The sequence below is a fragment of the Abramis brama genome, assembly GCF_963993115.1.
Source record: "Abramis brama genome assembly, chromosome: 1".
NCBI classification, from domain to species: Eukaryota; Metazoa; Chordata; class Actinopteri; order Cypriniformes; family Leuciscidae; genus Abramis; species Abramis brama.
The window spans coordinates 48,769,402-48,787,575 of NC_139963.1; the positions used below are offsets into that span (position 1 = coordinate 48,769,402).

General features: G+C 39.7%; 1 protein-coding gene across 1 annotated transcript; it reads right to left on the minus strand.

Annotated features, from left to right (window-relative positions):
• Positions 1–914: 914 nt before the first annotated feature.
• pick1 (protein interacting with prkca 1) lies at positions 915–13,778 on the minus strand. The gene is made up of 13 exons (XM_084110124.1): positions 13,621–13,778; positions 13,326–13,445; positions 12,929–13,040; positions 11,588–11,716; positions 10,604–10,670; positions 8,856–8,945; positions 7,721–7,774; positions 7,574–7,636; positions 5,997–6,130; positions 3,478–3,570; positions 3,338–3,388; positions 2,554–2,698; positions 915–1,810 (listed from the first exon to the last, which is right to left on the minus strand). The coding sequence occupies exons 2-13, from the start codon at positions 13,364–13,366 to the stop codon at positions 1,557–1,559; spliced, it is 1,233 nt and encodes a 410-aa protein (XP_083966250.1). The 5' UTR covers positions 13,367–13,445; positions 13,621–13,778; the 3' UTR covers positions 915–1,556.
• Positions 13,779–18,174: the final 4,396 nt, after the last annotated feature.

Consider the following 18,174-nt stretch of genomic DNA (forward strand, 5'->3'; position numbering starts at 1 on the left):
AAATTACATGTTATTGAACTACCAATGAGATGTTAAAATGAAGATAAGTGTAAATAAATAAATAAACAGTTTGATGAACACTTTTGGGAAGTTAAGATGATGCTAACCGTCTGTAAACATTTTGTTTTTATACGCTACTTATTAAACTTTCAGTTATGCTTAATGGTTGTTCAACTTATCATATATTTCAACCAACGTTACCTGTTGAAAAATGTTCAAATCAGATGAACTGACCAGTCTTCACTAGGTAAAACCTTTTAACAGCATAAAGAAAATAAAACCTGCTAATACATTGGAATTAAAGTGGTTCAAAAAGGGCTAAGATGTTTTTATTATTACCCGGACACATTTTTTTTATTTTAAATTGAAAACCCAAACTGTATACATTAAGTTACAATATACATTTAAATCTCAAATCAAAGCCTTATAAAATCAAATACAGCTCATTTGACACATGCAATGTTTTACACACATTTTAGCTTGTTAATAACATAACCAATATTGTCAATGAGATTAAAAAGACATTAAACAATAATTGTGTTCTAATTCGATATTTGTCATGAATGTATTGATATTTTGTCAGCAGGATTTTATACGTTTATCTGTTAACCTTCTCTAAGTAACTACCGGATCAACTGTAAATCTAGTGAAATCATGGTGTAAAATAATGAACTGCACACGTTTGCCTGGCTAATTTTACAGTTTTAGGAAGGCCTGTTTAATAACTAATATTTGAAGTTATTTATAAGTGCTTTTCAAACCCAAAGTTGTACATTTTAATTGTAAAACCTTTGATTCAGACACAATTTAAAGAGATTTAGTCCAGTTGAAACGCCAGCCGTCAGTTTTAAGATTCTGCCCGTCATACCAATGTGAATCATTCAGAGGAAAGGAGATGGAAAGCACCACAAATATTCCTGAAACTCAGGCGTTTAATGACAAAGCCCATAAAACAAGTCTGATGTATGTTTTTACTCGCACATAACAGGTTTCACAAGCATTTTATTCATCAGACTATTTTAAATAATTGCTTTTTTTTTACCTTCAAGACATTTAAATCTTTCTAGGACATACATAAACCACAGTTACAGTTGAATTCAACTAAATAAACCCCAAACACCCAAAGCAAACAAAAAAGACCAACAAAAAACAGTGAAATGTTCAGATCATTGGAGCTTTAAGACATTCATCCAGTGTTTCAGAGGCAAAAAAAGCAAGAGAAACTCAGATAAGTTGTGCAAAAACACATTTAACAACTGAACTTTAGGTCCCGTTCATTTGAAATGTTTCGAAACAAAAGAGTGCAAAGATTAAAAAAAAAGAAAAGAATGTTTGTTTGAAAGTTTAAATTCCGCCACCATAGCAACCAAACGTAACATTCTGTTCTAAAAGTAAGTAACATGGCAACCAGGCGCTTCAGTGATTCCGTTTCTGTCTGATCAGTGTTTTGAATTAAAGTAGTTCATCATTATAGAAATGTAATATTAAGTATCATATATAAATATGTAATATATATATTATGTTTTATTATATCCTTCACTCACTCACTCACTCTTTCACTCGTCGTCGACGAGTTTCTCGGCGCCGTTCTCAGTCTGCCGATCGTCTTCCTCTCCTCCTCTGCTGGTGTCCTCCTCTTCCTCCTCCTCATCCTCGTAGGAGAGGCTCTGTCCACCGTAGTTGATGGTGGTCCGGGACAGATCCACCTCGATGGGGAACACGTCGGCCTCTTTCAGCACGCCGTAGCAGTCGTCGTAGTAGCGGGACATGCCCGAGACGAAGCGCTGCAGCTGGAACACGATGTCCTGGACTGAAGGGGGAACGTAAAGGGTTAAACTGCGGTCAAACAGATCCTGCGCCGTATTCTGATGCGTATCGAGTAGAGGGCTGCACGATTAATCGCATGTGATTTGGCAAAGGCTGCGATTATTTGAATGCACAGTTTGTCAGTACAGCGGATGATCGATAGTAAACGCTCCATCTGAACACCAGAGGGCATCTCACACAAACACACACACACACACACACACACACACACACAGATCATTATCCATCTGAACACCAGAGGGCGTCTCTCTCACACACACACACACACATCATATCCATCTGAACACCAGAGGATGTCTCACACACACACACACACACAGCAGAAGTACGATAACACACACCATTCCAGGAAACCCCTATCGCTGTATCTGAATAAACAGAAGATTGAAGCGCTTTGATTATACATGACTAATAAACACACGACTGCCTTATTGTGTGTAGGAATCATCATCTCACAGGAGGAGGAGCTCAACTGTCCTTATGAAGTGAGTTTGGAGTAAAAGCATGTTATTAAATTTTGCCTTTTGTTGAACAAGAGGTTCATAAATGCTTCTCATGTTTGGAAAGATGTTTGACACGTGTTGCTTTTTCAAAAGCACGTTATAAGAGACTCAAACTCACAGTGCTTTCAGATGGAGCAGCGTTTGCAGAGCAAATCAGTTTAAGAGTGATTACATGTAAACTGCGATTAATCGTGCAGCCCTAGTCTCGAGCCACTCAACACACCGTGTTTCTGGTCCAGGAGTTCGATTTTCTCCAAGACATCCTTGCGCATCTTAGCGAAGCGCGCGCGAGCTTCCTGTCGACAGCGCAGGATCAAACGGTACTCGTAGTTTCCGGTGCTGACGCGGTACAACGGGTCGCCCAGCGCCTGAAACACACAAACAAACACACAAACAAACAAACACACACACACACACACACACACACACACACACACACACACACACACACACACAAACACACACACACAAACACACACACACACACACACACACGGTGAAATAAGGGATTTTGCTAATATTTATTGCCACAATCTTGTTATTGGTTTTAATTTTGTAACATTTTTATCAGGCACACTGACAGAATCCAGCTTTATTTAACAACAATAATACAGAAAAAATTCCATATTACATAAATCTAAAAATTTTATGGAATTATTTCTATATTTAAAATAAGTGTGTATGCATATATGTATGGTAATGTTTTTATATAAAACATTTTTGTTAATTTAAAAAAAAATTTTTTTATCAGTAATAAAATAAAATGTGTGTATCTTCTTTAAATAATGCACTTTGGCATCAGAATTTAAAAAAATATATATATTTCTGTTCAGCGTGACTGTGTCAGGGTCAAAGTTCAACATTACATTGAACTCCAAATCAGGTTATATTCATTAAACAGGTTAAGGAAGTTTTACCAGTAAAAATATGCTAAGCGTTAAATAATCTCAAGATGATTTCGCTCTTGTGAAGTAGAGAGTTTTGGTAAGTAAAGAGCGTGAACTTACGATACAGCTGTACTCTTCATCATCCATCTCCTTCACCTTCAGACAGTACGACTGAAACACAAACACACACCAATAATCACCTCAAAACACTTAAAAAACCTCATCTCTCTATTAATGAATCCTCTGGCTGGTTTCATTACCAGATACTCAAACTTGACGTCCAGGTATTTGCGGATGGTGAGTTTGGTGTCTGGAATGGCTTTGTGGAGATACGTGTTCAGATCATGCAGCATCTGACAGACAGACAGCATTATTAAAGGTGTTATCAATAACATTTATCTCATTTAATGATTTCTTGTAAACATGATTTCATTATATTTCTTGTAAACAAACTTTCATTATATTTTTAGTTGTTCTATACCATATATTGTATTTATGCAAGTTACAGTTACTCTACATTCATCTGTATTACAGGATATCGTTTAAATTTGAACAATTCTACTTATCGATTTCTAATTTCAATTCCAATAAGATAAAAAAAAAATCAACAACTTATATTTCATATTTATTTTAAGTCTTACTGCAAAACACTACACAAGGAACTTTTATGCCTGTGGTTTGAAAGTACCATCGCACAAACAACTAGCATAACTAATATAATTTTCAAGCATTATTAAAGACAAGTAAATACTTAATTAAAAAAGAACAAATAAAAAAATATAAATCGCAGCAAATAGATACAACTGAACAAAGATCCGATTGTAATAAACAGTGTTTTAAGATTTCCAGGTACAGAAACTGTAATCAAATGTAAAATAAAACTGCACTTTATGAATAAAATATACATTTTAAGTATAGTTACAAAAGTTATTCAGTCAAGAACAGCGAGTGACAGGGTACCCCCAGGATCCTCCAACTTAAATTCAAGGCTTTTTAAGACCTTTTTAATACCATTTCAAATGAAATTCAATGCCAACTTCGTACCAATTCCGACAGAAGTATGAGGGGAAAATGTCAAATCTGTATACATTTTAAACCCTAAAACATAATTATGTACAAGTAGACTACTTGAATTAAATAAAACATTTTATTTAAATTATCAGTCATATTTAATACATACGCAGCAGCGTTGTAGCGCGCACATGTGTAGGCCAATGTTAATTTTGGCAGCCATTTTTGATTTAGTCTTACTCTTCATCTTCAGACGAAAATGCTTATTGGTCTTAGTCACATTTGAGTAATTCTGCCTTTCATAGTTTTAGTTGACGAAATGTGTTTGCATTTTTTGTCAACTTTTAGTCATTACTTTTAGTCAAACTGCAGTTACTTTAATTTTGGTAGCTATTTTATATGTAGTCTTTAGACAGAAAATGTCAATTATTCTCTCTAGGCCAATTCGATTAAGCTTATGAGAAATTAAAATTAAGCTGACAGGCTGTATTGACATTGCACTCTTTAGCAGTAGCACTTGTGCAATTCTACATATCCCTTTTCCTTAGTTCTCCAATTTTTTAGAGTGCCTCTTCCACTTAGACTGCAGTCACATCTTTCCATTAAGGGACAATATTTGCCCCATTTAATCGATTTTTCCATTTCATTTTTCACTTTTATAATACCTTTAAAAAATAAATAATGCTTTAAATAAAACAATGTTCAATAAATATGCAATGTTAAAAAACGTTTAATATTAATAAAAATATGATATTAAAATCGCCAGTAGGTGGCGGTAACTCACTGTCTTTGTCAAAGCCACAGATTTTGTTGCAAAATAGAGCAATAAGCCTGACAATACTGTTTAAAATGTAGTACATCACTTAATGTTACCCTTTTTTTTTTTTTTACTGTTGTATAAAATCAATGTCACATTTGAAATCGTGTGGATAGTCGGGAAACATTGCATTCTTGCTCGCATAATGATCAACATTAAAAACACTGCTGTATATCAGCCTGCGTTTTGATCGCAGATTTAGTCGCACAAACAGCGCAAGCGGCTCGTGACAGATATTCTCAAATGAAGATGGCTGAACTCCAGCTTGTCTGTGTTTTCAGATCATCCGCGCTTCTTCAACAATGTAGAGAGAGCGCGCGTGGATGGTTGTGGCCAGATACTACTGAAAAGACCGGGTAGAAAACATGTTCTTTTAACAGAAAAGCTCTGATTAGTAACCATCGTAACGGGTGTGCACGCTTTCGCGCGTTCTTCTATGACGTGGAGCACGAGGTGCACTCAACGTTACGCGACTAATTTTTAATTAGTCTACATTAGTAACAGTTCATTTTGTTACGGTATGAACTTAATCATAGAAAAGTCAAAAAAAATTAAGACCTTTGTAACGAAATCCAAGACTTTGTATACCAAATTCAAGGCTTTTAAGGCCTTAATTTGAGATTATCAAATTTAAGACTTTTTCAATGCTTTTAAGACCCCGCGGGTACCCTGGAGTGAAGTTTCTCTTTGTCTTTTGTTAGATTAGTGTTATTAAAGAGACGGCAGCAGGAACATTAGAGCTGCACGATATATGGTTGCACGTGTGTGTGTGTGTGTGTTCAGCACAGAAAACAGCGAGTCGTCTCGCGCTTGAATGGTTTAAAGTCATATTAAAATGCACACAAAGGAATCGATAAGAGCAATCAAGATTTTAATTTTATAATTATTCCTGACCTCAAGTATCCGATTCCTAACCCTAAATATGAAGTCGTTTCATATGTGATCTCTCACGGGTTTGATGGTCTTCAGCAGCTGGATGCCGAACTTCTCCATGTTTCGATGAGCTTCAGCGAACTTCACGAAGGCTTCGCTGGCGGCGGCCTGAGGCTCACGGACGCCGATGACGGAAAACACGTCGCCGAACGCTGAGAGAGAGAGAGAAATCAGACATTATAGTTATAAACGAATAGAGATGAGGATGGAGATCGTGGAGTGTTTTTTGTTCATATTTGGTTATTACTACCAGACAGACCTGGTGCGCTGTGTTTCTAGAGACCATCTTTTGAATATCTGATCACAAATTGAATGCATTAACAGTCTATTTTTACAGCAAACCACTTTTCTTCACTATAAAATGAACGTTCTGGAGCAGAAAGTGTTAAAGTGTATATACAATGCAACTTTATGAACAAAATTAACATTGTGTAACTAGAGACCATCTTTTGAACATCTGGTCACAAATTAGATGCATTATTTGACAGCGAACCACCCTTCTTGTCTATAAAATGAAGAACGTTCAGGAGAAAGTGTATATTAACAGCAACTGTGTATATGCATCAGATAATGAACAAGATTAATGACCATGGTTTACGTGCATCATTTCTTACAGCTATTACTATTTGTGTTATTAACATTTTCCATCCTGCAAACTCTTAATTTAAGCAAAACGATCTTCATATCATCTGTCTCTTATCAGCTCGTGATACTGTTCATTTGCATGAAGTTTCATTGTTCTTGCCTTTGACTATGGCTGTGTCCAAATTCAGGGTCTACATCCTTCGGAGTACTCATTTGAAGGATGTTACGTCACAGCGCCGCGACGAAGGCTGTCCAAATTCGTAGGATCCTTCAAATGCGGCCCACAAATACGTCCTCCTTTTCCCCGAATTGGAAGGATGGGTGTGGTGGATCCTTTCCCGTCCTACCTATCCCATAATTCTTTTCGGCAGAGCGTAATGGCGGACGAAGCGAGTGGTAGCCATGGTAGCAGAGTGGGAGAGGAGTATGCTTTTCGATGTAAGTTTTTTTAAAACTATCTTTTCAAAAAAATATATTTATAAATTTATATATATTTATAAATATATTTTTTCAGTGGTTGTCTAGTCAGGCATTTTGTTTTAGCGTTAAGCATTTTTTTTTACATTTGTACGTTTATGTAAAAAAAAAAACATTACTTTCGTAAACTAGCTTCTTCCTTACTGCCTGTGTGAATATCCCCTTATAGTAATTATTACACACAGCTAATTTGTTAGTGATTGAAGCTGTTTTTAACGCTTCTAGGGACGAAAGAGCAGACAGAAGTGTTTATAAAGCTCCGGTTGCTAGGCGACAGGATATGAGCAACGGGTAAGGGAGGGAACTGAAAGAAGGCTAGGCTGTCCAAATTCACAAACACCGATTTCCGGGTTTTGCGGTCGTCGGAGGATCCCTCCTCCTTCAACCGGGTAGGAAGGATCCTAAGGAGGATGCAGACCCTGAATTTGGACACAGCCTATGTCTAAAGTCACATAAAACACAGATTTTGATTGAAACTGGTCTCTCTGTCACTGTAAACTGCTGTGTGTGTGTGTGAGTTTGTGATATCTGACCTCTGTGAGTGTGTGAGAGCTCATAAAAAGCCCTCAGGAGTCTCTTCGTGTGCTCCATCAGGCCTAAACACACACGAAACATTATTATTATTCCTGTATGAAACTCTCAGTCACTGGTTTAATGCAGGATTAGTGTGAATGAATGACCTTTATAAAGTTCAGCTGTTTTCTCCAGCTCCTCCAGCCTCTTCACCAGACCATCTGAAGCACACAAACACAGATTTCACACATTATTTCCACACATGGGAATTAAATGAAAACTCAAAAGCAAACATCTGAGTGCATTACAGTACTGAAAACCATTTAATCCCTCAATTAAGGAGAATTTTTGGGGTTTAAATTTATTTGTCATAAAAATAACATCACAGTCCAAAATCTTAATGCTCTGAAAACAAGCTTAATTTAGTTTATGAAAAACATTACTTTTATGACCTACACATTTAATTGAGAAAATAATCCACAGAAAACTAGGTCTCTTTAAATATAACTTATTTTTTTAGGTCAGTTTTCTGTGGATTATTTTCTCAATTTTATTATGTAGGTCATGAAATGTATGTTTCTGCTCTTTTACAAAGTCTTGATGTTTTTTTGGGCTCTACTAGAACAGGTTTTCCTGCTTGAATATTTTCTCCATATTCTCCATTGTTGCAGCTCCTCTCTTCCCAGTCTGTCAGTAAAGCTCTGTTTAGTTCCTGTCTCTATGAAGCCCCTCCTTCTGAAAAACACACTGTGCTCTGACTGGTCGGCTGGATCAGTGTGTTGTGATTGGTCGAGCGCTTCGAGTGTGTTTGGGAAATGTCCCGCCCCTAATTACCATAACCACCAGTTTCAACACACTACTAACTAACTCAACCAGGCCCCGCCCCTTTATTCGGTGTATGAATTATTTAAATGAGGAATATATGCGTTCGTTCCCGGAAGAAACTCAAGACTACATTGGAGGCGTTTCAGGGAGTTCAGAAGCATTGACACTGATATAGAGAAGAACTCAGAGCTTTTTCATGCTCAAACAGCAACAATACACACTAAAAACAGAAGAACAAGTATTAGAGAATCTCCCACCCTTGATGCTCCTAAATCAACCATTAAAGATCATTTTCATATTGTGGCTTTTGAGTCTAATGCAGGAGGGGAAGTAAATAAAGGGCTTGTTTTGATTTACAACATTTTAAGTAACTAGTATTTTTTATTTCTGCAGTCATTATTGTACAGCACTATAGTGTACACTAGTTATGTATAACATATGAGAGAGAGAGAGAGAGAGAGAGAGAGAGAGACTGACCATTGCACAGAATGGCTCTGCTGAGTCCCAGAGCGTCTGCGGTTCCTGAACTCATGTTCTCCACCAGACGATGCTTCACCTTCTTCAACACTGACACACACACACACACACACGCAGTCAAAATACACACAGAAACTTTAAATATCTTCACTACAAACTGCCTTAAAGTCCGCTTTAACCTGAAGAAATTATGACAGAAATACATGACTATATAATAATTATGACCGCCGCTAGCGTAGCTAGCGAAAGCGGTCATATAGGGATTGTCAAAGTTTTTTTTTTTTTTTTTTTCCGTCACCTTACTGAATTTTTCGTCAACGATACCAGGGACACCGAAGCACCGGGGAACATGAAATTTGGTGGGCATGTAGCCCCACTAGACTTCTAAGGAAAAATTTCGTTTGGTCCCCGGGGGCCACTCCCCCCCCGCGCTGGGCCCCCCCAAACCCCAAAAAATGCAGTTTTTCCTAAATAACTACCTGAACCGTGGCACCGAGGATGAAGAAATTTTTATGGTATGTTGGTCTACTAGACTTTTACGGAAAAATTTCGTTTGGTCCCCGGGGGCCACTTCCCCCCCCCGCGCTGGGGCCCCCGTAAATTTTTCGTCAACGATACCAGGGACACCGAAGCACCGGGGAACATGAAATTTGGTGGGCATGTAGCCCCACTACACTTCTACGGAAAAATTTCGTTTGGTCCCCGGGGGCCACTCCCCCCCCCCGCGCTGGGCCCCCCCAAACCCAAAAAAATGCAGTTTTTCCTAAATAACTACCTGAACCGTGGCACCGAGGATGAAGAAATTTTTATGGTATGTTGCTCTTAAGGGCCCACATCAACCTAGCCCATAATCACTCATTTGTGATTTGCGCCCCTCCCATAAAAAATGAAAATGCAATATTATTCTGCTTTAATCGCCCCTATCTTCAGTGGAGATGTTCAGAACTGCACCATATTTCATGTGTATGATTAACTTGACATCCTCTGGGGGTATCCTCTGCTAAGTTTTGTAGAATTTCATCCATGGGGGGGTATAAAATAAATTCATTTATGTGCACATTTAGTGACTGTACACTCATCGGCCTGTAGATGGTGCTGTTGAGCGAAGGGTTGCTGGTTTAGGATGATACTGTCAAGAACACACATGCAGGAATACAAACAAACGCAAGCATGCACACACACTGACATCCACACGCACAGACACACACCCATACACACACATACAAATCCACATGCACAGACACACACACACACGCGCACACATGTACGCACACATACATACACGCACAGACACACACATACACAAACACACACACATACACACACACACACACACACACAGACAGACATGCACATACTATTACTTTTTTTAGGTATATACATAAACACGCAATACAGCCAAATTACTCCACGTCATTTATTTTTGTGGAAAGCCAGTGCAGGCCTGAGCGGCGGTCATATTTTGTACCGCGATGCGGTACATCTAGTTTTTAACACGTTTAAAAGATTGATTACATTATTAATGTCTTATGAATTTAATCGATTGGACATGAACTGATAAGTAAAACAGGCCTATATTAAAATTAAATTAGAAAAATCTAAATGGAACACAGAATTCTAGGAAAAAATAAAATGGAATTTTGGAAAAAATAAAAAAGGATTTCATAGGCTCTAAAAGAGAATCAAACGCATTTCTCCCTCCATTCAAACACAATGTATATTTATTGCTGCAAGTAAACCGTTTTTACCGATATCCAGAGATTTGCCCTGCTTGGGGTCGGCCTGCAGTTTATTGTACTGGATCACGACTTCACCCTGCAGATCATAAACACATTCATCAAGACAAAACAACATGTGATTTACTGACAGACAAAGACCATCACAGGTGCGCAGCAGCAGTTAGAAACACACCTGAGGATTTCATTTGATGATATTCGGGTCAGTATTATGTCAATCTATGGATAATAACACTCTTGTGGTTCTTGTAATGCTCCGCAGTTTAATTTCAAGTCATATGACATGATTTCATAAACAAACATAATTCATATTAAAAAAAATCCACTATTAGTCACTTGGACTATTTTAAACAGTGTCTTTACTGACTTTCTGGGTCGGCAAGTTTCAATAACATAGAAGCCTATGGAGGAGTGAGCCAGCTCTCAGATTTCATCAAAAATATCTTAATTTGAATTTTAATTAACTAACCCTTTAACACTGTAAAACATGACAGATTTTCACATATAAAGTATAAATTCACTTAATTAACATGCAATTTCTTAAAAAACAACAAATGAGCTGTACATCTAATACTAAACATGTGTTAAACATTATATTTTATTAATCTTTCAATTTGGAAATGACATGTTTCAGTGAATCAAAACTGACATTAACATTATTTAAAGTTATTTCAACCGTATTACGGAAAAACCAGAAGAGATTTCCAAAGACTAAATGAGTGAACTGATACTGAATGATTAATTCAAGATGTAACAATGTCAATAATCATTTAAAATCATCAAATAAGAGCAGTTTTGCTCGAGTGCTGTAGATGATAAAGACAAGAGCAAATCTCATCTGATTGATGGTTTATATCGTCTCCAAACGTTACCTATACTATCGTCCAGCTCTAAACGGCTCAATATGACTTTGAAACATAAGCATTAACATTATGATTATCCATGAAGCTTCTTTAAAACCATGTGTACTGTGAATTGAGGCGTTTCTAAACGCACCTGCACTGTCTGGATCATCTTGGCCACCTCCACTTTAGTCTTGCCTTTCACCGGCCTGCCGTTGACTCCAGTGATCTCGTCTCCTGCGGCCAGAGTCCCGTCCAGAGCGGCCGGGGTGTTATCAAACACCTGAACACACACACACATCATCTCAAATAACACATCATAACTCATACGCCACACCTGCAAATTCATTAAAGGCACAAAGGAGGGTGGCCATCCTCCCCAGAAATAGTGATTTTAATATATAAATGAAGTAAAGCTGGGTTGAAAATATCGACTTCTCGATTCTCATTTTGATGAACCGATATAGATTCTTTAATCTCAAGAATTTTCTCTCTTTTAGTCTGTGCTGTTTTTTAGTTGATGCACGATTAAAACTTCACTAAACGTTATTTGTAGCTCCTGCCATCAAATAATGACAATAAACTTTGTGCTTTGATACTTTTGATCTGAAACAAAGTCTCAGCTTACAAATGCTGGCAGTTTCATCACAAAATGTCTCTTTAATGTGACGTGACTCAGTTCAAGCGCACATGAACCGATCGTCTCTTCTTCTTAACTACCAGTTACAGCACCAAATAAACATGAATGAACATCAGAACAACTTACTGAAATGATCATGTCTCGTGTTTCAACCACAGAAAGACGTCAATAAAACAGCCAGAGAACAATAATGTCACGCATTTACCTCAGGAAAGCCATTCAATGACCATAAACTCAACAGTTAGATTCGTTCAAAAAATAACTCAAGAGGAGAATTTTGATAAATATATGCACTTTATTACATATTTATAATATTTTTACTTTCGCTGTTTTTCATGTATATTTGAATAAATCCATCATGAAAACAAGCGTTTATGACAGCCGCCATTTGAAAGTTTGTATTTTTACTATTTTTATATTACTATAACTTTATTGTTATAAAAATTGCCTTATGTGCAATCTAAATGTATAAATCAGTTGTATATTTTATCTTTTAATATTATAGTAATGTACAGAGTTCCCTGTGAAATTTACAGCATTAGTTGAGACATTATTTTCCTTGATAAAAACTGACATGTACTGTACCTGATATATATATATTTAAATGAAACAATATTGAATATAATGGAATCATAAAATTTGTGTCGATACCCACAGCCCTAAAATAAAGCTTTCCGTTGCACTTTGACAAGAAAACAGATGCAAAGGACATTATTTAGATGTGGACCTCGTGCATTTGATCGAGTATCTCCAGAAATACATGCATATACTCATCATATACAGAACATTTCCACAGTCAGAGGACGTGAGAGTGAACGTGTGACATGTAATTAATGTATATGTAATATATATGACCTGTACGATGTAGAGACACGGACAGAACTGAGCGCCGCCCCCAATACTGATCCCAATCAGGTTCTGTGAGTCTTTCTTCAGAGTCACTGTCCCAGGAACTGTAGGAATCCCACTGGACACAGACACAACATCACACACGTGTGTGTGTGAGAAATACTCCCTGTCTTCATTCATACACTAGATCTGTTGATTCATCCTTTTATTTTTTCTGCTTGTAAAGAGTCAGTCCTCTTCTTTATTTCAATTGCAATTGATAACATGCAATGCAATGACATTTTTAAGTGTGACTTACAGACATATCTCTATTCTCTTGTAGAAGCCTCACAGGATGTGACATCACATAACTTAATATTAATGAGCTCAAGGTTATTTAATAAATGCTGTCCCTGATACTCACAGTTTGTCCTCCTCCAGCTCATAGTCCATGTCTGTGAACATGATCAGCTCTGATAGTTTGAGTTCAATGAAGATCTGATGATCAAACTCTCTTCATTCATTCAGACGCTGAACTCTCCAACTAAATACAACAGTATTGATAAAACTCACGGTGTAAATCATCAACTACTGTAACATCTAAGACATATTCAATAAGCTGCTCGTTATTATTGTTGTTGTTATTATTATATTCCCGTTGTTATTATGAGTTGGCGACAGGTGTTTCCGCAAGTAATAAATTCAGGTGTCTCTCTTACCGCTCCGTCGATGAATACTTCAAGTTCAATGATGATGTTAACATGTGAAAATATTGAAACAATGTTTTAGTGTCATTTAATGACGATAACTCGATAAACATCCAGCTTTTTCATCTGAACACCAGTCTGCAGGATGTTTCTTCTTCTGCTGGTGTTTAATGTTGACTGGAAAAACCAATGTAAATGCGCATTTCCGCCTCCCACTGGACTGGAGTGTGAAGCGCAAAAACGTGTCAAATAATTCAACAATTAATGTAATATTATGGAGTGAGTATAATATATTGATATAATATTACTAATGTATTTTTTTTTTTTACATGGAGTGAAATATTGTCAAATCCAAATAATCTTAAAGCACGATTTTCTCTTTCATGAGCAAAGTACATCGATCTCTGCAGTGTCTGGATGACCACAGTTCTGTGATCAAATTACGTTGTTATGTTTCATATCTATCATCAGACATGGAGTAATATAATTTAGGTACTGTTGCACCACTTATTAATATTAATATATTATTATATAATATATAATACAATATAATAATACTATATTCATTTTAGATATTTAACATTAATTTGAGATAAAATTACATAAATGCTATTTAGATAATTTGTTAAAAAAGCGCACGTTGTGATTGGTGAGCTCCTCTTATTTCTATAGTTACGAGATACGTCACAACTACCGGTCAGGCGCCTCGCCAGCCAGTTGCGGGCGTTTTGAATTAGATTGTGCGAGTAAAAATTGGTTCGGGCGGGTGGACAAAACCACTAAAAACATCTTAATTTTATAATTTGCATGTACTTCATAACATTATTCACCATTACGTGTGTTGATGTCGTTGACGAGCAAGCACTTTTAGCCTATCAGCGATCAGCAGGCAGACGTAATCTGACTGACGGGTTTTAGCGGGAAACAAGCGATCAGTATGTCAAAGTTGTATCTACAGTAAAAAGTGGAAGAGTGATCCTACTCCCAAAACGTGGATTACACCAGTGGGAGATGACTCGAAGGAGAGCGCAGTCACAGTTGAATGATTTAATTGACATTGAAAATGGGTCGACTCCTGTCCATCGGCCTGAGGACATCTGCGACTTTTACACCGTCCAGACTGCTCTCTAGCTGCTGAAAAAGGTTTGAATCATTGATTAATATGTTTTGACTGAGCTATTTTATGTTTTATGTTCTACAATGTGTAGTATAGGGTACAACGGGGCTAAAGGAAAAATTTGCTTTTCACTATTCCCATAGTGTATTAGGCTATTGCAGAGAAAAAACTTTGTATTGAACACTGAGTGACGGAGCAACAGATTTTGTGTGCAAATAAATCATAAAATGGCTTATTTTGTTTAAAAATCTTATAAATATACTCAATACTGCTGTATTTCAGTTGGAGAGTTCAGCGTCTGAATGAATGAAGAGAGTTTGATCATCAGATCTTCATTGAACACAAACTATCAGAGCTGATCATGTTCACAGACACGGACTATGAGCTGGAGGAGGACAAACGTACTCGGTTACTAACGTAACCTCGGTTCTCTCTAGAGAGATTCTCTCGTACTGCGTAGAATACGCTAGGGGAAATCCTTTTCCACGAGAATACTGAAGCCAAAAAATTATCCTTAATTTTGCATTAATGTAAAACGCGTTGCTGCAGCATACAGGCATAGGCGAGACAGCTCGCGCGCCTATTGGCTGGTCTGCTGGCAACTGCTTGAGCCTATCGAGCGAGACCTAGAGTGACGTCATACCCAATGAGGGCGCTTCTGCGTCACGTCCCACCGAAACGGGCGTGGCTTAGGTCTATAAATGTCGCTCGCAGGCTCATATCTCTGATTTTTCACAGTGAAGCAACCAGAGCGCGTGCACGCACGGCAGGATACGCAGTACTCGTTCCTCTCTCTAGAGAGAACCGAGGTTACGTTAGTAACCGAGTACGTTCTCTTACGATAGATTCTCTCGTACTGCGTAGAATACGCTAGGGGAACCTAATGTAAAACGCCGTGTGTGCTGGGATCTGACACCATAGACTCAAGGGGCGACAGCCCGGAGTTCATATAGTGCACAATCACCTAGGGGATTCACAGGAAATCCTGGAAGAAGAGGGGTTTAGCCACTATCTTCCTTATATGACTGCTTAGAGCAGCACTACTATTCACAATAGCCGTATAACTCAGGACTGACAGTGTCAGTTTAAGAGATTTGCCGCACTAGACCGACAGCAGCCTGGCTTGTAGTGCGGGAACCTCTAGGTTGTAAAACTTTATAAATGTAGACGGAGAGGCCCAGCCTGCCGCCATACAGATATCTTGCAAGGCAATCCCACTTGACCAGGCCCACGATGAAGCCATGCTTCTCGTGGAGTGTGCCCTGACACCCAATGGGCATTGCATGCCCTTGGTTGTGTAAGCTAGCGCTATCGCGTCCACTATCCATCTGGATAGGCTCTGTTTCGAAGCGGCTAGTCCCTTAGAACGCCCGCTGATTGAAACAAAGAGCTGCTCCGTCTGTCTGAAGGCAGACGAGCGAGACACATAAGCTCTTAATGCCCTGACTGGGCAGAGGAAGCTTTCGTCCTCATTTCTTTCAGTGACCGGTAGGGCAGACAGGGAAATGACCTGCGCCCTAAACGGTGTATTGAGGGATTTTGGAACATAACCGTGCTTAGGTTTGAGTATAACCCTAGAGTCATTAGGCCCAAATTCCATGCACGTCGCGCTCACTGAGAGCGCGTGTAAGTCCCCTATGCGCTTCACGGAAGCGAGAGCCAGAAGAAACGCCGTCTTGAACGACAGGTGTTTAAGATCAATCTTCTGCAAGGGCTCAAAAGGATGACCTTTCATGGCTTCCAGTACCGTATAAAGGTCCCATATAGGGACTGTGGGAGGTCTGGGAGGATTCAGTCTCTTAGCTCCTCTAAGGAAGCGGATGACTAAATCGTTCCTTCCTATAGACTGGCCAAGCGTTGTCGTAGAGAACACTGCTATGGCCGCCACATAGACTTTGAGCGTGGAAGGGGACCTGCCCTTATCCAGCAGCTCCTGTAGGAAGGAGAGAACCTCCGTCACTCCGCAATATAGGGGTGACAAGCCACGAGCTGTGCACCAGCCAGAAAACACCGACCATTTGGAGGCGTAGAGACGTCGCGTAGACGGAGCTCTGGCCTGCATGATCGTGTTTAACACTCCCTGTGGGAGGTCAGCGGGTACCCGTTGATGGTCCACACGTGAAGGGACCACAGCTCCGGGTGAGGATGCCAGATCGAGCCGTTGGCTTGGGAAAGGAGATCCTTCCTCAGAGGCACTGGCCATGGGGCGGTGCTTGCTAACTGCATCACAACTGGGAACCAAGGTTGGCTCGTCCAGAGCGGCGCTACAAGCAGCACTGAACATCCTTCTTCCCTGATCCGTTCCACCACCTGGGTCAGGAGGGAGACAGGGGGAAAAGCGTAGAGAGGACGGCGAGGCCACATGTGGGTCAGCGCATCCTTGCTTTTCGAGAAAAAATCTGGACAGTGAGCGTTTTCCTGAGACGCGAACAGGTCTACTTCCGCTCTGCCGAATTTCTTCCACAGCAGCTGTACTGTCTGTGGGTGTAAAGACCATTCTTCTGTCGGAACGTGGTTCCTGGACAGTCTGTCTGGTCCTATATTCAGGAGCCCTGGCACGTGCGCTGCTTTCAGCGAGAGCAGGTTGCTGCGAGCCCATATCAGGAGGCGTCTGGTTAGCCTGTACAGGGACAGGGACCTGAGGCCGCCCTGGCGATTTATGTAGGATACCACCGACACGTTGTCTGAACGTACTAGGACGTGGTACCCCTTTATCAGGGGACGAAAGCGCGTGAGCGCTTTGCTCACTGCTAACATCTCGAGGCAATTTATATGAAGGAGCTTCTCCCGTTTTGACCATTGGCCAAAGAGCGGTCTGCGTTTGAGCAGCGCTCCCCATCCTGATGCGGACGCGTCCGTGGACACCACCATCAGTCTCGAGGATGGTACCAGTCTTTTGCCCGTCAAGGGTTCAAAGCTGAAACGCACGCTTGATTGACCTTGAGGCGAAGCCGACCGGAGGCCCACGCTCTGTGAGGCACTCTCTCTCTGAGCCAGAACTGCAGTGGGCGCATGCGCAGCAGGCCCAACTGGAGAACTGATGATGCTGAGGCCATCAGACCTAGTATCCTTTGAAATTTCTTGAGAGGGACTACAGCGCCGCAGCGAAAGGAGCCGACTGCGCGCTGAATGTCCAGTGTGCGCTGAGATGACAGGCGTGCTGTCATTGACAGCGAGTCCAGTTCTATTCCCAGAAAAGATATAATCTGTCTGGGGAATAGCCAACTCTTTTCCCAGTTTACTGTGAGACCGAGATTCTCGAGGTGATCGAGTAAAATGGTTCTGTGCTCCACGATCTCTGAGTGAGATTGGGCTAGAATCAGCCAATCGTCCAAATAGTTCAGCACTCGTATGCCCCGGAGTCTGAGGGGTACGAGCGCTGTGTCCATGCACTTCGTAAATGTACGGGGTGGCAGGACTGTGTACTGATATGCCTGGCCCTCGAAGGC

Bases quoted from the DNA above. Each gene is read 5' to 3' on its own strand.
- pick1 (XM_084110124.1), bottom strand. From the start codon at position 13,366: ATGTTCACAGACATGGACTATGAGCTGGAGGAGGACAAACT. The intron at 7,637-7,720 runs GTCATTCATTCA...GTGTGTGTTTAG, and splicing joins AACAGCTGAACTTTATAAAG to GCCTGATGGAGCACACGAAG. The intron at 2,699-3,337 runs GTAAGTTCACGC...TGTGTGTTTCAG, and splicing joins ATGAAGAGTACAGCTGTATC to GCGCTGGGCGACCCGTTGTA.